Source organism: Colossoma macropomum, unplaced genomic scaffold, assembly GCF_904425465.1.
Source record: "Colossoma macropomum unplaced genomic scaffold, Colossoma_macropomum, whole genome shotgun sequence".
Taxonomy (NCBI): Eukaryota; Metazoa; Chordata; class Actinopteri; order Characiformes; family Serrasalmidae; genus Colossoma; species Colossoma macropomum.
In genome coordinates, this window is record NW_023494787.1 from 26931428 (window position 1) to 26953907 (window position 22480).

General features: G+C 40.3%; 1 protein-coding gene across 1 annotated transcript; it reads left to right on the forward strand.

Moving 5' to 3' along the window:
* The first annotated feature begins 11445 nt into the window (after positions 1-11445).
* Positions 11446-20187, forward strand: fscn1a (fascin actin-bundling protein 1a). Its single transcript, XM_036566721.1, has 5 exons — positions 11446-12388; positions 15809-15965; positions 16857-16978; positions 17156-17323; positions 18144-20187. The coding sequence occupies exons 1-5, from the start codon at positions 11554-11556 to the stop codon at positions 18347-18349; spliced, it is 1488 nt and encodes a 495-aa protein (XP_036422614.1). The 5' UTR covers positions 11446-11553; the 3' UTR covers positions 18350-20187.
* Positions 20188-22480: the final 2293 nt, after the last annotated feature.

Sequence of the window (22480 nt, forward strand, 5' to 3'; positions counted from 1 at the left end):
GCTTAGCAACCGTTGCTAGCTGCTAGCTGTGTATGCTTACATTTTTGTTGAGAGATGAGCCTGTGTGACTTAAAATACATCCCATACATTGACAGACAGCAGGACGTTGTTTTCTACCCATCTTCAAAGCTACAAATGAACTTTGAAAGTGTCAGCTGTGGATTGGTCTGTGTAGTAAATCTGTGTGATTTCCAAAAGTGCCTGTTTTTCTCTGTTTTTGCGAGTCATTTCATTACACTTGTAATTATGAGCTTGTCTGACAGAATAATAAACAACGTGACTCAGAGAGCCTGAAAAGCCAATGCTGATCGTATCGTTCAGTTGAGTTACTGTTTTATCCACTTTTAAATAGACAAAGTCAGCAAACCCACCTCAAGACCAGCAGAGAGAGCTGGTGTGGCTTCAGTGTGGCACTGGGTGCAGCAGCGTTTGGTCATATTTCTTTCTCAGTGATTACGTCCTCCCAGATGGGCCGAGTTGCATTTTAGGATGCGGTATATAACAGAAATAGCTTTGGCAGCCTATTGTAAACATTTCCCAGAGCAGTATGTTATCCGGGTATTTTTGGTGTACTGGAGAAATTTATATTGGCCACATACTGCGTACTATTTACTACTTTAGGGCAGAATCAGTATGTGAATGGCATATAGGAGGCTATTTTGAGACATGAGCTGAGTAGTAAACAAGCTGTTAGTAAAGAGAAAACTCTTCTTATGTACAGTGTAGCTGTGGCCAACAACAGCTGGTTAATAAAGCACCATGACTTGTGTGAGAGCTGTGTCTCCTATAATAGCAGGGAACACTACAATATAACTATATCTAAACATACTTGCAATGGAATGTAATGCAATTTTTTTCCCTAACTAAATGTACTGAACTTGTACCCTTGAGGGCACCACTCCTTAGTACCTTTTTTTTCTGAGTGTAGGTTTCCACAGCATTTCAGGTATCAACAAGCAATTTATCCAATAAAGTTGACCAAAATTCAATATTTCTAACATATAATTATCTGTTTCAGTTTCCACAGCCCACATCTATGAATTTTGTGCAGCACTAAAACATTTTTTGAAATGGATGGAATGCAGCTACAGACATTATGCTAACCTATTTTTATACCATTAAAACTAAATATTTTAAAGTTTTTGTTTATATCTGTGACATATGGCTGGAGCATTAAAAAAAATATATACTAGTTAATAAAACATATTTACAACTAGGTGCACCCTGAGGATTTTCAACTCTCCATCAGATTCAGCGTACTGTCATTGTCATCAGAAGTGCGGAAACACCTCTGGCCAATCAAGTGGCGAAATTAATGCATTGCTTTAAAACAATTGGCCACATTTTCTCCTATGGAAAAGCTTTAGTGTCCAGGTTTGGTAAACACAGCTAAAGTAACACAGCCTGCTAATACAGTTGAGGTGCTAATTTTAAAATAATTTAAAGAACTCATATTTAAAAATGAAATTTTTAGCCAGCAAAACTGTATACTGTGGTATTTTCACGTTATCAGTCTGGTTCATTACTGCTGTATGTATTTTGTTTATTCTGGTTGTTATGATCTTCCAGATCTGTCTTTCTTCTGTATTTAGGTTTGCATATAATGGCATGTAATTTGCATGTAATTTGCTAGACTTGCATCATGTTTTTGGAAATTTCAAATATTTTGTTGAATTACATTTGAATGCTGCGCTCTTAGAGTTTTTGAACAGGCTGGTTGTGGTAGGGCTCACTTGCTCTGGGTTCATGTGCTCGACAATATTCGGCCAGCTGTTTCATCATGTATTTTGTTTGTCTGTCCTGTAACTAACACTCACTTTAGTTTAGCCAGCTGAAAGTTCTCTACCACGGAGAGATATTAGTGCTCAGTGAGCTTTATGTGCATCATTAGTATGAAGGAACATAGATCACAGTTATGGAAACAATTATGGTTTATGATATGAGGAACATTCATTATATCAGCTTGGTTGTGGATGACCACAAACAAAAAAGCAGCAGGTGTAAGACCTGGTAGACCACTAAACTGTCGCCTTCAGATAAACAGTACTTTAAGCTTTCGGTTAACAAAAGATCAAGCTCCACTCTTGCTTCAGATCTGGAAAAATCCACAGGTGTTTCCGTCCATCCTTCTTCTGTGCGAAGACAACTCAACACTAAGAAAGAATGAGTAGTTGTTAGGAAGCCGTAACTGAGAAAAGGAAATAGACAAAAAAGAAGACAACTTGTACTAGCACACCTAAAGTGGACATCTTAGATGTAGAATAAGGTTTATGAACTGATGAGTCTAAAATGGAGATCTTTTGAAGTAGCACAAAACAGTATGCATGCCACCAAAGCAATGGAAGTCTCTTTGAATCATGTCTCAATTATCAGTCAAGGTTGGTGGAGGATCAGTGAAAGTTTATAGGTGTATAACGAAATTGGAGTTGGTGATTAAAGGCATCAAGACTGCTAACAAGCACAAATTTTACACCTCATGCAGTACTCTCTGCACTCTCAGAAAAAAAGATACAAAACAGTACCCCTCTTTTCACTGGGGTGGTACCCTCAAGGGTACATCTCAGTACCTTTAGTCAGGGAACATAATTGTACCAAAATCCATTGAAATTATATTTTCTAAGTTGTATTGGCTCCATAAACCCCATCTCATCTCCAGACTTTTTATGTTATTACTCTGTTTTAAAACATCAGGTTATGAAAAGGTACACACTGTCTTTAAAACCACTGTTGTACTTTTGAGGGTACATTTACATTGTTTGTACGTTGATGAATGAAAACTGTACCTGCACAGTACCTTTATTTCTTATAGTGTGGAAAAGTGTTTGATAGGGAAGAAATGAATTGTACTGCAAGACAAAGACCCCTAAGCACACTGCTGAGAAGAGTAAGACATACTCAAACAAAGAAGCTGCTCGTGTTCTCAGAACAATGAACTGCCCTCCACACCAGACAAGATTTTGACAACACTAAATGTGTTTGGGATTACTTTAGATTGGGAGAAGCAAAGAGTGCAACCAACTTCTAAGACTGAACTTTGGAGGTGTGGAAAAATATCCCACACTAAAAGTAAGTCTCATGAAAAGAATGAAAGCTGTAATAAAGGCAAAGGCAAGACATTAAATACTGCAAAGTTTTTTGAAGATTTTTTGTTAAATGTTTTCTGCTATTTTTCTGTTGCTGAAAAATAGCATATGGATATATGTATGTAACTATGGATATATCTATGTTTTTATCAGCGTATATATATCCTGAATCTGAGACATATTTTTTTAGTGGAATGTTTTCTGTTCATTTATTTGTCCCATTTTGCTTGGGTAGAATTTAATGTCACATGTATTCAGGAATGTGTTACAGTCATGATGCAAATAGCTAAAATGGCATGTGTGTAAGTGATTCACATATAATGCAAATATAAATGACATATATCTACTTGTCTCACAGCGAAATAATATGACCAATTTACATGGAAAGTATGTGGCATTGTGTTATTAGAGGTGTAGGCCTGCGTGAAGGGTGTGATATTGTAAGAGGATATGAATCATATGAACTATGTTTCCTGGTGTTCTACCATTGTCTTTTTTCTGATGTGGTGAAAGCTGGCTCATGGAGATTATGGGCACTGAATATGAACTGAGTTGCATTCAGCTACTGTCTGATGTCAGATAGTACATGTTCAGACAAATCCGTTGACAAAGGTTTCACGATGACAACAGAACAACAATAACGACAGATCATCTTGCTCATCTGTTAGACTGTGAGAAAGTAGCCAGTGTTTGGGAGGTAAATGAAATGCCGGTGTTAGACATTAGTCATCATGGCGCACACAAAGAACCAGTGTAATCTAACGGCTCACAGAGGCTCACTGCCTGGCTCATCCCAGCCGGAGGGAGGGAATGACGGAGGTGCAGGCGTCTGATTGGCTGGGCGGCAAAGGCATGTGAGGGTGATTGACACGGGCGCTGGCAGGTCGGGCCTGACGCAGTGCTGCAGCACACACTATCGATATGCGTGACACTGCATCTCCTCCCCAGAGCACACACAGACAGTGCTTGGATGCAGAGAGAGAGAGGCAGAGAGAGAGATAGAGAGAGGGAGACACAGCAGAATCCTATCTGATGGGTGTGAGTAGAGATACTCAAGAGACAGAAGGAGAAAGGCAAATTAAAGGATTTCCGCACACAAATCTGCTGTTTGGCTCAGTGCCACTGAAGGAGGATTTCAACATGATTGAGCACTGGGCCATCCAGGGGTTTGTATGCTGTTGCCGTGCTACACAGCAGCAGGCATCTACAGAGTCAGCTCCACCGCCCCAGTCCCAGGCTCTCTCCTGTCCATCTTGGCCCTCTTGGCCACACAAAGCCTCATGCCGGACACTCTGCTGCACAACGCATGACCCTCATTAGTTGCAGGTCTTAGTTGAGGAGTTTGCCTTTCTCAGCATGTTTAGTTTGCAGATGCTTTAGCCAAGTTTAGAAAAGCTGTCCTTATTAAATGAGGCCTAATATTTACACACTCACACAGAACATGGGTGCAATCTCACAAATGATATGTTAAACTGAATTTTCTTCTTTTTTAAAATAAGAGTTTGATGTAGTATGTAAACATTGTTAAAACTTTAGAATGTACCAGTCACTCTCCAGTCCATATGATCCATATATGAAAACTAAGGTACAAAGCAGCCCTTTTTAAATTAATAGTTTTGTGGTGTCACAAATATTAACTCATTCACAAATATTGACCTATGTAGTGCATTTTTCCACTGCACATTCAAAAATAAGAACTGACCCAAATAGGAAGTGATGGAACTTAAGGTTCTAGTTCTAGTCCATTGTCTACCTGCCTGAGCAACCATCTTAATAACCAATATGAATGATTTCATTTTTAATCAGTTATTTTTTTGCCCATTTTAGGTCACAGTAAAACATCTGATTTGACTAATTAGCTCTTTTGCTTGCCAGTTAGCTTAACTTGTCGGCTTATATGAAACAATGTACTGCACTGTTCTGTGCCCACACTCATAAACATTTGCTCAAGTACAATTTATGTTTTAATGTCAAGTGTGAAAATGTGATGAAAACTTTTGCTCTGTGTAGGCTAAGAAAATACTAATAGCATCAGCATTAGCATCCAAACTAGCTTATATCACCTTAGCAACCCTTTACAGAGTAATAATTCTAAAAATAGCAATTGACACATCAGTATATTTTGTAGTTTATATTCTGGTGCACTTATTGACCATGTAATAGTGACTCTATCTTCACCTGCATGTGTGAAAAGTTGTTGACTTCAGCTACCCATGTTACCAAGGAGATGACCTTGGAGTAGGCTTTCAGCAGGTGCCAAAACAAATAAAACTGGGCCCTTCGGTACTGGACTGATGGCCAGTGGAAAAAGCACAGGTGCAGTTTTCTGGTGCCAAAGATCTCTGTACTTTGTGCATTAGAAAAATGCCCCTGTCTACAACCCATAGCAGTTTAGCCCCGTCCACGCTGAAGTTATAAGGAGTGTTTTTGCCCAGACAGCTTTTTGAGGCACAAGACAGGGCAGCCATCAGAACAGAGGTCTTTAAGGCACTATAACAAAAGCACCCTGTTTTTTGACTAAGGACTAAAGAAAGGTTGGACCTAAGTAGGGCTAGATATGGCAAAAATATAACATTGTGGTATTTGAAGACATTTTCACAATTCAAAATGTGTATTGTAATATTTAGTTTTTCTGAGGTTTAGAAAAAGATGGAATGCCCTGAAATTTCACATTTAAAAACTACTGTCAAAAACTGTTCATACAATGATTTCAATGTTTCACACATTGCATTGGACTAAATCCAATTGGGAGTAATTATGCTCTCTTTTTAATGCAGCATGCAGCTGGTCAATGTTCTTTGAATGCTGACAGTATCCACAATATGCTTAGAAAATCATACTGTGATATTTTATCATAATACATAAATGATAAAAATGTTGACATATTGCCCACTCCTAGACCTCAAGGAAAATGTAGGACATGGCCCCTTTAATTAACAGCACATTTTTGTGTAATCTAGTTTAAGAAATATGTGTTAAAGCTGTCCTAAACTAGACACACAGATGTGTTGTTTCTAACTCATTTGCTTGGAGAGCATGCTTGTAAAGTGTATAAAGGCCACATTGCACAATGCTTGAATCATAAAAGATGGCCTCAGCTCGTCAGACTTAGCTAAAAACATAAATAGAAGAGAAGCTTGTGGCACGGCCTGTCTCGTGTCTGATGGCTATATTCAAATGAGCTTCTCTCTCATGCTACTGCAGCAGACCTTGTGATTTTTGCAGAACAGCAGATTGGAGCTCCATCTCCATGGTAACAGCAGCAGCTTCGTAGTGTGAACAAAGATAGCTCTCACAAGAAATGCAGATAGATGGCCACTCGTTCAGTTATCCCTGTGAGTGTAGCATTAACATAAACCTTAACTTTGAGTATGCTTTAGGCTTATATTCCATGAAATGTGCTGCTGCAATAGAACATCTTTATATTTAGACAGTCTATCCCAGACAAACGCTGTGGCAATCCCATGCTATAACTGATGATTAAAAGGTTAGATGGCCTTAATACGAGAGTCTGTCTTTGTCAAAATAAATTGACTTTAGTTTTCAACAATGGAACCAACCATCTGGGACAGGAGATAACTCAGGTCAGAGTAGCAGGGCCTATTACACTATATGGCCAAAGGTATGTAGACACCCCTCCTTATTAGTGATCTCAGTTGTACCAGTCACATCTATTACTAAAAAGTGTACAGAATAAAGCATGAAGCCATGCAATGTCCAGAGAAAAACATTGATAGTACAATAGGTCATATTGAACAGCTAATAGTATGCTTCCTTTGCCACAAGTCAGTTGGTGAAATTTATATCCTGCTAGATCTGCTCCAGTCAACTGTAAGGGCTATTATTGTAAAATTGAAGCATCTAGGAGCAACAACAGCTTAGCCACGAAGCAGATCATGCAAACTCGCAAAGACAGGCTGCTGAGTGCTGAAGCACCTAGCATATAAAAATGGCCTACCCTCTGTTCCAAAGAGTTCCAAACTGCCTCTGGAAGCAATATCAGCACCAGAACTGTGCATCGGGAGCTTCATGATGGCTGCACACAGGCCTAAGATCACTACATACAATGCCAAGTGTCAGCTGGAGTGGTGTAAAGGAGGCAAACACTGGACTCTGGAATAGTGGACGCTTGTTCTCTGGAATCACGATGAATCACATTTCACAATCTGGCAGTCTGATGGACGCATTTGAGTTTGGCGGATGCCGTTAGAATACTACCTACCTGAATGCATTTTGCCAGAAGTATAGTTTGGTGGACTAGGGATAATGATCTGGGGCTGTTTTTCAGGGCTTGGGCTCAGCCCCTAGTTCAACATACAAATACATTTTAGACAATTACATGCTTCCAAACTTGTGACAACAGTTTGATGAAGGCCCTTTCCTGTTCTAGCTTGACTATGAAAAGTGAGGCCCATAAATACATGATTTGACGAGTTTGGTGTGAAGGAACTCAGTGGCCTGCACACAGCCCTGACCCCAACCCCACTGAACATCTTTGGAATGAATTGGAATGTCGATTGCGAGCCAGGCCTTCTTGTGCCAGGCCGCACAAATGTCTTTTTGACTGACACACATTTCAAAATTTTGTGGAGAGCCTTCCTAGAGGAGTGTTGTTATCCTTCCTTGAGGCTGTTATAGCCACAAAGATTGGGTCCACTCCATATTAATGCCCATTTTTTTGGAATAGTATGTCCAAAAAGCTCATATAGATGTGATGTTAAGGTGTCCACACACTTTTGTCCATATAGTTAATATACACTTCTCACACACAGGCTCACACAGACACAGTTCACCTCCCACATCTTTATTATTTTAGTCTTCTGCCTGAAAAAGTCAGTATCTTCTGTACTTTAAATAATATTATGTATTACATATGTAAATAGGATTAATGAGAGCAAGGATATGTGATATTTATCTGTGGTGAAATGAAGCAAGACCACACCTAACCTGTTAAGATTGACATGACACAAGGAAAACAAGATCTCTATTTCTGTGCTGAAACCCAGGTGTAATTTTGATCTTATAGACAGATCTATTCATCAGCCCACTTCTCCTTTCAGATCACCAGCTTTGGACTTTATGGACTGAAACATCTTATTCAAACCTTGGAGCTTAATGCTTTCCCACCAGTGTCTAAGTGCACTTGTTCAAATCCCAGTGGATATCAGTCTGTGCTGTAGGTGCTTTATAAAACACCACTGCATTGTTAAAGTTCCACACTGTGTACATAACATTTTCTTAATCCCACATGATCCATATCAGAAAGATCTACACATAAAAGGCTGATTTGCCTCAAAGTTCTCGGTGGCTGTATTTTCAGAATTATTTGGATGGAGCTGCTGTTTATTTGACTGTGTCTACCTAACCCCGCAATCTGCATGTTCAGACTATGAATAGATCTTTGTGTAGACAAACAGGCTGAGTTTTGTTTCCTCATCCTCTCACTAGTCAGTCAAGCAGGCCTCATTTTGAAGTCAAAAATCTTCAACCCACTGGAAAACACTTTTACTGACAGGGCTGTGCTGTGATGTGGGCTAAACATTCGGTATTTTTGTCATGTTCTAGAATATAATTAGTAATGACAAAACAATTGCATTCGTGAAATGGAGCCCATATGTTTCATACAGGAATATGTTTCCTCTCGATGTTAGTTTGGATAACAGATTGTACACTGAAATTGTCTAAAAATTCTCAATCATATCATCAGACTCAAATATATATATATATATAATATATATATATATATATATATATATATAGATATATATATATACATATATATATATATATAGAGAGAGAGAGAGAGAGAGAGAGAGAGAATTGATTTTATGTACAAACCCAATTCCAAAAAAGTTGGGACAGTATGTGAAATAAAAAAAAACATGTATAGTAAATTCTGCTTGACCTGTATTAAATTGAAAATGCTACAGCAAACACAATATTTCATGTTTTACTTTATGAACTTTGTTGTTTTTTGTAAATATATGCTCAATCCAGCTTTGATGCCTGCAGCATGTTCCAAATATGTTGGAACAAGAGCATGTTTACCACTGTGTTACATCGCCTGCCTTTCTGGTAAGGTTTCATGATTGTTTAGGGACTGATAACACAATTTGATTCAGTTCTGAAAGCAGAATTTTTTTTTCATACAAGTCTTCAGCTCTTTACATTAATTTACATTAAAAATTAAGACTGTTTTTGCCCTCTGCTGTAACATTACTATTTGGAGATACATGTTTTTTTGTTGCTCTGAATTCAGTGTTAATGATCCTTTTACAGATATGCAAGCTACTCACTAATAGCCCATCCCACTCCATGACAGACCCTGGCTTTCGAACTTTACACTTTTAACACAATGTTCACATATTTCTTATTGTAAACTATCCTGTCCCTTTCTTGGAAAATGTTGCAGGCTTCAAGTTCAGAATGTGTGTATATTTGCAAAAACCAGTGAAGTTGATAAGGTAAAACATTACATATCTTGTCTTTGTATTGTTTTCATTCAAATGTCAAGTCAAAGTGGATTTGCATTTTACCTACTGTCCCAACTTTTATGGAACTGGCTTTGTATATCAATGTTTTTGTTTAACCATTTCCAGACCTCTCCCCTCAGCAGCCCAGTGTTAATTATAGTTAATATCCTTTGTCTTGTTTGTCTAATTAGTGCTTCAATAAGTTACAGGGTTTATATCCTGCATTTTTCTTGTATGTTATTTTTTCGCTGAGGTTGACTTATAACATTTCTGTTTTTTTGTATTGAAAACAGTCACAATTCATTTTTACATAACCATTTTCCAAACTTTCTTCACCCCTTAGAATTTTTGTTACTGTGCCTTTAAGACTAATATATGTAAATGACCTCTGCTCTGATTGGCTACCCTGTATTGTACCTTAAAATGCACTCAGGCTGAAATACTTATTATAAATTCAGTATTGATGGGCAGAGCTAAACTGCTATAGGCTGAATAAGTAGATATATGTAAATGTGCATGTTTTGGTGACATCACAAAAACAGTGAATTCAAAATGGGCTGTTTTTGCAGTTCAGTTTCTATACATGGAATGTATTGACTGAGGAGTGAATGGCATGTTTTGAAACTTTAGTGTATTCTACTGTTATATTGTATTTGTACAAGCAGAGACACACTTACTGCCAAGACAGTTAGTTTTAAACAGTTTGCTTAGGAGCCTAAGACTTTTGCACAGTACAGAAATAAGAAACCACCCTTCATTTATTTCATTTAGTGTCCAGCCATTCATTTCCACCCATTCAGTACAAGTTATTCATTTCAGGAGATATTTCTGAGGAGATCAGATTTAAGATAATCTACTTGTATAAGAAAGGGAAAGGTAAAAAATGAGTAAATGAATAAACAGTCCAAAAACTGAAATATCAAAAATGATAGAAGATTTAGAGAAAGTGGGACTCCTAACAACTGTACAAGACCAAAACTGTCTCCATCAGATAAACAGTACTTAAAGCTTTTATCTTTGAGAGAGAGGAGAAAATCAAGCTCCACTCTCACTTCAGATCTAAAAAATCCACAGCTGTTTCTGTCCATCCTTCCACTGTGAGAAGACAACTCATAACTATGAGTCTGGAAGGATGAGCAGCTGTCAAGAAGCTGTTACTGAGAGAAGAAAACAGAAAGAAAAATTGCCCTACAGCACCTTAACTGGACATTTGAGATGTGAGGTAAGGTTTTATGGACCGATGATTCTAACTTTTCAGTTTGGGATTACTTGGATTGTGAGAAGCAAAAAATGCAACAAACTTCTAAGACTTTGAAGGTGTGGAAAGTATTCCTACAGATTTCTTTAAAAAAAGTCTGCCAAAAAGAATGGAAGCTGTAATAAAGGTGGACACACTAAATACTGCTAATGTTGGTATTATATTTCTTTTCTGAGGTGTCCTGTTCTATTAAATATGTTTTCTACTTTTTCCTGATGCTGAAAAATGTACTTGTACTTAATAACCATTTTGACTGGAAAGGAAATAAATGAAGGGTGCTCTCTGACTTTGGCACAGTCCTGTGTTTAATATGACTAATTCACCAGGCCTTATTAGCACAAAGTGACCAATTCTGGTTTTGTATATATTAATATTTATACACGTTTATAGTCTAAAGATCTCTGAAAGAGGTTTAAACACTGTATATTTACACAGCACGTGTCCATCTAAAGTAGGAAAAGCACGTCATATATTTTTTAATTATTATATTTTTACATAAATACTTTTTTTTTACTATTTTTTTTGCTGTATTAATCCATTTTTGCCTGCGTGGGCGGGGCTCGGCGCCTGACGTCACGGCTGAGTATAAAGGCTACAGCTGTGTGTTTAAGCTCGCGCTGTGAGCGGCTGCAGAACAGGGCGCGCGCGCTCCGCAAACAAAGACCCGCACGTCCTCCGCGCTACAGCATCAGCATCCTCCTCCTCCACCTCCTCCTCCTGGAAGCCTCGCGCCAGCAGCATGACGGCCAACGGCAGCAGCAGCAGCAGCAGCGACATGCTGAAGATCCAGTTCGGCCTCATCAACTGCGGCAACAAATACCTCACAGCCGAGACGTTCGGCTTTAAGATCAACGCCTCGGCCACCAGCATGAAGAAGAAGCAGATCTGGACGCTGGAGCAGAACGGAGACGACTCCAACATGTTCTTCCTCAAGAGCCACCTCGGGCGCTACATCGCCGCCGACAAAGACGGCAACGTTACCGGCGACAGCGAGACGCCCGGCGAGGACTGCCGCTTCATCATCACGGCGCACGACGACGGCCGGTGGTCCCTGCAGTCCGAGCCGCACAAGCGCTACCTGGGCGGCACGGAGGACAGGATCACCTGCTTCGCGCAGACCATCTCCATGGCCGAGAAATGGAGCGTGCACATCGCCATGCACCCGCAGGTCAACATCTTCAGCCTGACCAGAAAGAGGTACGCGCACCTGAGCGACAAAGAGGACGAGATAGCCATTGACAGGGACGTGCCGTGGGGCGTGGACTCCCTCATCACCCTGGTCTTCCAGGACCAGAGGTACCACCTGCAGACGTCCGACAACCGCTTCCTGAAGAACGATGGCACCCTGGCCCAGAAAGGCGACAAGACCACCGGCTACACCTTGGAGTTCAGGTCCGGAAAGGTGGCCTTCAGGGACTGCGCCGGAAAGTACCTGGCCCCCTCCGGCCCCAGCGGAACCATGAAGTCCGGCAAGAGCTCCAAGGTTGGGAAGGACGAGCTTTTTGTTCTGGAGCAGAGCCACCCTCAAGTAGTGCTGACCGCTGGCAATGACAGGAATGTGTCCACCAGGCAAGGTATTATGGTGTCTGCATTGATTACCCTTTTAGAGTGTCATAAAGGTGTGCTTTATGGTCCATTTATGATGAGATGATCACCATTTGATCGCCTCTGGTGTGTTTGAATGAATCACACCACTTCAGCCCCAACTGGTGGCATGATCTTTAAACAAGCTTTCCTTTCCACACATGAAAGAAAGCTGAATGTAGGTAATTGCTGATACCCGTCAATCTTTTATAATGAGGTAGAAGTCTTTCTTATTTATAGATATTCTCTCTCTGCTCTCCCTGTTTTGTGGTCCCTGTGTGGCTGTGGTCAAAGCCAATGGGTGGATCTGCTGAATGCAAAAGGGGGAAAAAAAGTCTTTGCAGCTGGAGAGCCAGTTTGTTCTGCTGAGATTCACATGTCTCATGTTGCAGTTTTTTGTGAATAGCGCATGTGTTGCCTCACATTTTTTTTTCCATCAGATTGCCAAGGAGCAGCGTCCATTTTGTATCTCTTTATTCTCCTGAGATGGTGTCAGAGAAACTTGTTCTCTGAAGAAAATCTGCTCTCCAGCATCAACAGCTATGCTTCTTTCTGAATTCCAAAACGTCTGCGTTCTGCAGAATCCAATAAACAGTAATTATGTTAGGAGTGAAAGTGGCCATTACTGTAACACCCAGAGGAATAGGTCTGAGACAGTGAGGCTGAAACAATGGGTTAGAGTTGCTAACTCAGTGAAATGTGAAGGGATGTCATAATGTTTTGATGTGATGGCCAACCCCCCCCACCCCCCTCCCACCATAGCAGCTGATTGTAAAGATGACGGACAGGGCTGGCAGCATTAGGAAAGGCTAGCTGGGTGGCTGCTGTGCTCTTGGCACAAGCTGTGCTGCCCTCCGGACAAAGATGCCTAGTCTCAGCTCTGGTTCACGTGCACTGATGGTGCTGGATGAGGCTGGTTGGTGGCAGGGTATTTGGGCCAGAGCCAAGAGCCCAGCAAATTACACGTGGTCTCTGCAGGTCAGAATGGAGGAGGCTGGCTGTTGTGTGCTGTCTTTGTTTCTTTTTGTGCTGGAGCAAGGCATCTTCTTGCTGTAAAGAGGTTATTTTTTTGCCATGAGCTAAATTTCAAGCATCTGGATCGAATTAGGAATTCCATCTCGTGTAGAATCATCTGTGTGCTTTCTCAGTCTCCTGACATGCAAATACCTTTTTTTTTTTTCTTCTTTTTTTTTCTTTTCCCCTGCTAAATTTGTATTACCCTTGGCAACACTTTTAGCCTAGCAAGTTTGCTAATAAATTAAGCTTTTAGCTGTGAAAAATTGTTGTGGATTCTAGTTCTTTGTTTTTTCCTTTGTGGAGATTGTAGTATTGTTTGGGGAAGGAGACATAGATTCACTGCAGTAGTGTGAGGTTGAGGCATGTGGAGGGTGGTGTGCTTGAAGGAGAACAAAGGCGGTAAGATCTGGCCTGGGTTACCCGTGCACCCCAGCTGCTTGGCCTCGTAGGCAGCCGTGCTCAGCAGGACAATGGGGCCTGCCTGAGAGGGCAGCCTCCCCTAACACACACACAAAAAAACAGAGGCTTGCTCATGCAGTCTCTGTCACTAACGCTCATCTGTCTGGGAAAGGATTAGGTGTTTTCCCTTGTCCATGGCCTGCTCCTCTTCCTCCTGTGGTGCCGCATGGATCAGTCTGTCAATCCACCACGAGTGCGGAAATGATTTTCCAACTGCTTTTGTTCTCCAGCCCTGTTTGTTCACGCTGCTGACGAGACTAACGTTGTGTTGAGTGTAGGAGAACAGAAGTCCTGCCTTGTCTAAATAGCACTGGTGCTTTTCAAAGCCAACATTTCCATTCATTGTGCAACAGCAAATATCTTGGTGGTGCTTTAAGCCATCTCCCTGAGGTCTGTGGGTCTTTCACCATTTGATCACAGCCCTGCTCCACTGGCCCAGTTGCCATGGTGTGGATGGATCAACTGAGCATCTGTGAAAGAGCCCTTAGGAATCCATCTGCACTGGGGGGTGGGGGTATATCTGCGTTTAAAAAGGTGCTGCCGAGCCCGTTAGTTACTAGGTGAACATGCATGAAAGCATTTTTCCCCTTTTGCTAATAACCTTTTGATTTGAAACTGGGTTCTTAGTGACTCTCTCTCCCCCACTGATCTCCCATTCTCAGCCATGTGGTTCTCATCGTGGTCATTTATTTTCCTTGCTCATTCAGGCTCGCATATTTCTGTGGAAACTCAATCTTCCCTTCCAGAGGCCAGGCGTCTGTGCAGTAATACTCAGCCTCTGTATGCCGATCTTGTAGGGGGGTTTGAAGCAGGAACATGAAAGTAATCACAGCAGGGCAGATTACTAAAGCAGAAGTAGTCTCTGACCATGTAGACTTGGTGGATTAAACCAGTGTTTTAGTATATGATGCAGTGGTTGCCTTCTACTCTGTACATATGATCAGAGAAAATGCAGTGTCCTGTGTGAATATTGTGAGAAATTGCAAGATTTTTGCCAAATTAAGTAGAAGATCATGATTTTTAATATGTTTATGTATAGTGGATTCATTAAGTCATTCAACAGTCATTCAGAGTGGTTTAGTGCAGAATTTGCACCACTGTGCCATTTCAGGAGAGAATTGTTTATAGTGGTGGTGATAGGAACCAAACATTCAAAGTGTTTAATGCCTGTAAAAGCTACATCACAAAAAGCTATTATATGAAATGGATAGGTACACTAGTCACTTTGCTTAGTAAATAAATTTTCTATATTTGCACTGTAGATAACACAACCCCTGATTGCTATGACCACTATAATGGAGAAACTCTTAGATAAGTTTTTCCACAGTGAACCATTTCACATCAACTTTGCTTAGATCTCAATTACTGAATTATGCAGAAATTCTTAATCAGTGGAGTTCCCCTTTAAAAAGGGGAAATTGATTGCCTTGTGGTGGATTGCTGTAACTACATGACTCATATACTGTAGCCAGTATGTGTATATTAGTACACCACAATAATGTGTGTGCAGGCAGTCAGCACAAAACTTGTGCTTTTCATTGGACTTTAATTTTTTTTGGCCCTGTAAACCTTTTAGCCATAAACCGGATGCATTCTCTGGGACTGAGTCATGACTGTTGTCTCCTGTTGAGCATCTTGGCATGTGTGATAGCCCCTAATTCCAGAGAAGATTAACTCTGTGTGGCGGTAGAGTGTGGGGGGACTTTTTATGGGGAAGTGGGCTGCAGGAATAGTTGCTGGCAAACAACACCGTTCAAGTTGCCAGTGAAGCCTGAGAGGAAATCTTTACTAATCTCAGAGATCAGCATTTCTGAGGCTGTGTTAAGGACATATTCTGCTCATGTAGAAGTGATGACCAGATTTTTGGTCTTACTGACCAAAAGATGAGTTAATGCTAATAATGACACTCAGTGTTCTACTCTTCTGTCTGCCAGGAATGGACCTCTCTGCCAATCAGGACGAGGAGGGTGATCAGGAGACCTTTCAGATGGAGATCAGTAAGGAAACGAAGAAGTGTGCTTTCAGGACCTGCTCTGGGAAATACTGGACGCTCACCGCTAACGGTGGCCTGCAGTGCACCGCTTCTACCAAGTGAGTCCTGGTGAAACATTCAGGCATGGCATTGAGAGAAAGGCATGGCATTGACCTACTGTTGCTCAGATAATTACCCTTCGGTCCTGCTGAAGGCTAAGCAAACATATGAAAGGCCATGGCAATGCACATGTTTGTGCTGGAGCAATGTCCCCTGCTCTTTAGATTTCATATTGTTTTTCATTGCTTTTCTAACAGTGACTTGCATGTTTAAGGTAATCCAGCTCATTTGGTTGCCTGAACCTACCAGTAGCTAATGTGGTTTACATGAGCTTCCCATGTGACCTTGTGAGCGTGAGATCTGTGAGGGTATGAGGATGGTGCAGGCCTGGGGCATGACTGCTTCGTGCTCTAATTATAACTCTTAGTCACTGTCCTTGTTAACTCTCCATCCAAACATGTAGGTGACCTGACTTGTTCAGCAACTGGTTGGACAATTGGTCATTGTTGCACTTTGGTCGTTGTTGCACAGTTAAAGAATATTATTTTATGTGCTTTTATATATTCTGTTTTAGGGGTGGGCAATATAAATTCCTTATAATGCAATTATAATTGTCACGATAAATTATGTCACAAACCTTTCGGTGGATATCATTAGTACTTTCATTACAAAAAGAGCATAATTAGTCCTGTTTAACTGGATTTAGTCCAATGCAGTACATGAAACGTTGAATAAATGTCTTTTATATTTATCGTTTTTGATAGTAAATTGTTTTTGTTAGAACATTTTTTTTTTTGTCAGTACCAACTTATCAAACCCCCGAAAAGTTAAAATTGTGATGCATATTATGAAAATGTCTTGAAGTATGATCTTATCATTTTGCCGTATCATCCACCCCCTACTCTAAATTACTATAATACTGTTCTTAATAATAATGTCTTTGTAATCAGGTCTGCCAACTGCTATTTTGATATTGAATGGCGTGGGAAGAAAATCACTCTCCGTGCTGCCAATGGAAAGTATGTGGCAGCCAAAAAGAATGGGCAGCTGGCTGCCACCATTGATTCTGCAGGTAAGATGTGCCTTTTTGCTAGTTTTTTTAGCCCATGTTCAACAATTCAGCTCTTACTGAGAGAAACCACTCAAAGAAGCAAGCTCTTTTTGGAATTTCTTTGAAGGCCATTTCAGCATTGCTTCTCTTGGTTTGGTGGTTCTTTGTCTGAAATTACTTGCTTTTTTGTGTCCTCAGGAGAGACCGAGGAGTTCCTGATGAAGCTCATCAACAGGCCCATCATTGTGCTGCGGGGAGAGCATGGCTTCATTGGCTGCAGGAAGGTGACTGGTACCCTTGACTCCAACCGCTCCTCCTACGATGTCTTTGGCCTGGTGTTCCGTGATGGGGCCTACAGCCTCCAAGGTTAGTAGTTTTCCCTGAATGGTGCCATTGATTTTGCTACTTTCACTTGACTTATCACTATGGATCAGTGTAGTGATTTGAATATATGCACATCCAAACTCATCTTTGTATTTGTTTGGCTTAATCCAGTATTCAAATAGGCATGTGAGTGTGCAGTGTAGAACATCTAAGTGGGAGCTGTATATGTAAATTTTGTGGAAATATTTCAAAGACAATGAGGACACATTGGTACAGTAAAGGTTGTGCAAGTTGTTATTGTGAAAGTAGATATGTCATGACCTGTTATGCTATAAAATTTTTAATTGATTTTTTTTTAAAGCACTTTCCTTTATGAGCATCTAAATAAAGGCTATCTTGATCAAACTGGTCAAACTTGATCAAACCCACAGATAAATCCACAGCTAAAAATAGCACTGCATACAATGTGAGCTTGTGATATTTCAGAATAAACTTATTACAGGATTGGATTCATTCTTTTTTTCCACTCTTATATCCAGTCCAGCCTTTTCTGCTGGTATTTGCCAGATACCAATACCCATCAGTAATGATATGCATGTAAGACCTGGTAGTATGTTAAATGACACATGCTTCAAACATAAAGATACATCTCCAAAGTTCAAGCAATTAGGTTCAGACAGTCTCTTATGCTAGCTGCATGCAAAAAAAATGAATGTTAAACTGTCTGATTAGTAAAAATGGTTAAAAATAGTTAAAATGCCCATCTTTCACTTGCCATCTTTTCCTGCAATGATGATTCTCCGTACTGTCAGTTTACACTTGTAAAAATCTCCTTTTCTTATATCCCCTGTCTTTTGATTAGATTCCACTGGGAAGTACTGGATGGTTGGGAATGAGTCTTCAGTGGTCAGCAGCAGTGATACCCCAGTAGATTTCTTCCTGGAGTTCTGCGACTACAACAAAGTGGCCATCAAGTCGAGTGAAGGGAAGTATCTGAGGGGCGACCACGCTGGTGTTCTGAAGGCTAATGCTGATGACCTGGACAGCTCCACCATGTGGGAGTACTAGAAGCACTTGAGTAACCACTGTGGCTTTTTTTTTTTCTCCCTTAATTTTCTTTTCCGTCCTTCATTTTAAATATAATTTTTCACCATGAGCTAGCACAAGTGGGCGATAAGTAGCAGAGAATAACATGAAGGTGCAAAGGTCTCTCTCTTTTTTTGGTGGTTTAAGTCCTGAAGACTCTGCTATCTCTATGATACGCAAACTAGTGCTCCAGCGCTCTGGTGCCATAAAATTCTAGCAGTGTTGTGCAGTCTTCATAAACTAAAACTCAATGTGTGCCAGTGCTAAATTCCTGGGGCTTTATCTGGGGTCCAAATTGGTGCACTGCGGTAATACAAGGCCCTTTGCCTATTAAATGTGATGAGAATTGACTGGAATTAAAATAAAATGGTAAATGGGCCTTAGTAAAGGTATGTACCCAGTACATCAGGAGGAGCCATTTTCTGACAGGATTGCTGGATCTCCTCAGCTGTTTGGTGGGATTTTTGTGATCCCTTCCCTTGTCTTTGCACAAATCGTAAGAGCCTCTCTCTTTTAATATGTTGAATTGTAGGAGAATGTTCTGTATACTGATGCCTTGTCAAACCCTGTGAGTCTCAGCCCCTTGTCCACCATATTGCCAAGTGTTAGAATCCCAGTCATCAGATTAATGGCAATATGGCAGTTAATGGTAACTGTGTGAATGTTGAATTATGACCGTCTTGCCATACACTTGACAATGTATCAAAGTGAGTTCTTTAACCACTGGAATGAGTGTCTCAGCAGTGATAATGTTTGATTTTATACTCTGGAGTATGGCAATGATTTTGTGTGTAAAGTATGTACTGGATTTCTGCTTGTGCCATTGGAGTTCATTTCCATGTAAAAGAATAAGAGAGAACTGGATGTTGTATGTGAAGAAGGCACCTTACAGTCCTTCATCTCAACTTATGTTAAAAGTCCTGAAATCATCAAATGAGGGAGAAACATGTTAAAATTCAAAATGTCTGCAACTAACAGGTTGATTGTCATTAAGTGTAGATGTAAGAGTGATACTTCCGATCTGAAGTATGTTGTTGCAGGTTCAACACGATATTTATGGTAAATTAAAACCTCCCTTCTGCTTGATCTGGATGGGTCACAGTGGAATGGTCTGTGTTCACTGCACATGAGTAACTGGCATGGCTTAATCTGGAAATGCAATTCTTTCACTGGAAAAGTATCACTTAACTGTTCTGTTTTTGAGTTTATAAGGCACAGACATTATCATAAACCTTCATACATGGTATGGAGTAATAAGGGTCATGTAATGGGCACACGGCTGGAACAAATCTTGTGTCTCTTAGAAATGTTTTGAGTGCTGTAACAATCGTATAGCACCAATAACCATATCTGGTTCCATATAAAGTGACAGAATCCTTCTTGCAAGATATAAGGTAGCAAACTTAACTGATGCTTAAACATTTAAATATGAAAATAACGAGGATAACTGGTTCTTGTATCTGTTCCATGTGTGCATCAAGGCAGCCAGAACTGCAACTCTTTGTACTACACGGTTTTCAGACAGAAAACTTGCATATAATGTAAAAGAATTGAGATTCATTTTGTCTATCAGCATATTAGGGTTTGAGATTACTAAGGTAAATTAGTCTCCTACATACAAGGGAATGGTAATGACTGTGCCTTAGCCTAGAGTATATGGTCATACTGGAAAAAGGAAAAAAAAACATTCCACATCTATACTTTGTAAAACTTTACAGACTTCCTTTTTTTATATTGTTTTGATATTATGGTTGTTTCTTTTTCCTCATGTGCCATGGGTACAAACGAAATACAATAATAAATTTGAATATGAAATTGTGTTGGTGGATTGGTCATTATTTTGTGCACTAAACACTGGAAGGTTTTGTTTTTGTGATTCTCACCAGATGGTAGAAAATCAATTACTAAGCAAGGCTGTTTTGATTGAGCTGTAATTCTCTGGAGGAGTTAGTTTTTAACGTGGCTTTGTCTTATAGTACCTTTGCAAGACAGTAGTCTTCAGTACCCCTGAACTCTCTGATGTATGACTACACCTTCCAGAGTTTATTTTGGAAGCCAGTCCCCTTAAGCCCAGAGGTCGGAGGCAGAGAAGTGTTCCACAGGGTCCGAGATTGCTCCTGGGAGCAGTTTTTGGCTTTCCTGGCCATTGCTCCGCTCATCAATGAGGCCTTTGTGCTGCTGTATTGCTAGAGCAGCAGTTTGCACACTGATTTCTCTCCCATCTTTTCAGTTATTGCAGCAACACAACAAAGCTCATTCATTACACTGAGAGGGACCTAAAATTATGAACAATTAGGGGACACTATTCAGTGGATGCCTCTGCAAATAAGGAACCATAAATATCTTCATTGATAACTCATAAATGTGCACTGCAAATACACTGTTTGGTGTAGCCCTCTCCAAAAAAACAAAAAAGACATTCCTGTTGTGAACATGGCCATTTCCCCTCCTCCCCCCCCATCCCCCCAGGGGTCCTAACCCAATAAGGAACTGCCCCACCAGAGCAGGCCTTTAATCCATTTTACTATGGATTCCAAAAACAGGCCAAGAAAATGTCAGCAAGGTTAACTGCCGTGGTCCACAGACCACACAACACATGCAGCCATCATAGTGGCTTAATGGACATTGTTAGTTAGGGAATTCATTTAGGCTCCCTAAAACAGGCCAAAAAGCTGTTTTGTCCTGGGGAAAAATGCCTTTGTGGTTAATTAGTTCAATCTCACACTGAAATTAAGAGGAGAAAATAAAATCTTCAGTTGAAATGATTTAGGCCAAGAAAACAAATCTTTATTAGGAAGAAATATTTCCTTTCAGTCTTATTTTCTTACTCTTTTGTTCTCATATTTTCAGTGTGGGACTGAGCTAAATAATCACAGTGACATGTTTTCACAGCCCTTTTTTTCCATCTTTACCAAGGGTACCAATAATTATGGCGCTGACTGTAATTTTGTGAGGCGGTGACAAGCACAAATGCACGTAACGCTTGGGTGGAGCAGCTCCTCAGAAAAAGAAGCCAGAAAGGGTTAAATTATCTCAAGCCTGCCTACCATCATAGATCAAGGTTTCCATAGCAACTAAGAGCTTGAAGAGGAAGGCATGTGTGTGGGGGGTCAGCGGAGGGGGAGGCTGATGCAGACTCAAATCATAGGTGGGGGGTGGACCGTTGTTCGAAAACAGACATCTCGCAGTAATTACTTCCATCAGATCCAGGCAGCTTTTCCATGCATGAGTTATAAATGCACGAGAAAAAGGCTGGACATGACTTCAGTAGACTACATTTGATTTTAGGTTGCTGGCCTTTAATTATTGTAAATGAGAGAGTGTAGGAAAGGGGCTGCATCCGGAGTTCACATGCATGAAAAATTCTTTGGCAAAGGAACAGTTAAATTAGCAGGAACAAGATAATGTCAGGAAATATTATTCAAGTTTTATAGCAACCTGTTCTTTCAGTGTGGTCCAGTACTTTCTATGTCCAGTACCTTTTTAAATGTAACCATTTATTTCATTTTTAGTCAGAACACCCATTAAGTTATTCATTTGTCAAGAGATCTGAGGAGATTACATTTAAGGTACTTCACTTGCATAAAGAAGGAGGAAGTCAAAGTGAAAAAACAGGAGTTTCAAAAACACGAGTTTAAAAAATTATAAAAGATTTTGAGTAAATGGGACTCATAGCAACCATGCAAGACCTGCTAGACCAACAAAACTGTCTCTATCAGATAAACAGTACTTAAAGCTTTCATCTTTAAGAGAAAATCCAGCTCCACTGTTGCTTCAGATCCGAAAAAATTCACAGGTGTTTCTGTCCATCCTTCAACTGTGAGAAGACAACTCAACACTAAGTCTGAAAGGATGTGCAGCTGCTAAGAAGCTGTTACTGAGAAAATAAAATAGACAAAAAAGAAGAAAACTTGCAAAACAGACAAAGAAGCTGCTGGTGTTCTCAGAACAATGAACTGACCACCCCAGAATCCAGACCTCAACATTACTGAATGTGTTAGGGATCACTTGGATTGTGAGAAGCAAAACCTTCAACCAACTTCTAAGACTGAACTTTGGAGGTGTGGAAAAATATCCCTGCACATTTCTTTGTGCAAAACTGAAAGTAAATCT

Bases quoted from the DNA above. Each gene is read 5' to 3' on its own strand.
- fscn1a (XM_036566721.1), top strand. From the start codon at position 11,554: ATGACGGCCAACGGCAGCAGCAGCAGCAGCAGCGACATGCTGAAGATC. The intron at 16,979-17,155 runs GTAAGATGTGCC...TTGTGTCCTCAG, and splicing joins TGCCACCATTGATTCTGCAG to GAGAGACCGAGGAGTTCCTG. The intron at 17,324-18,143 runs GTTAGTAGTTTT...TCTTTTGATTAG, and splicing joins TGGGGCCTACAGCCTCCAAG to ATTCCACTGGGAAGTACTGG.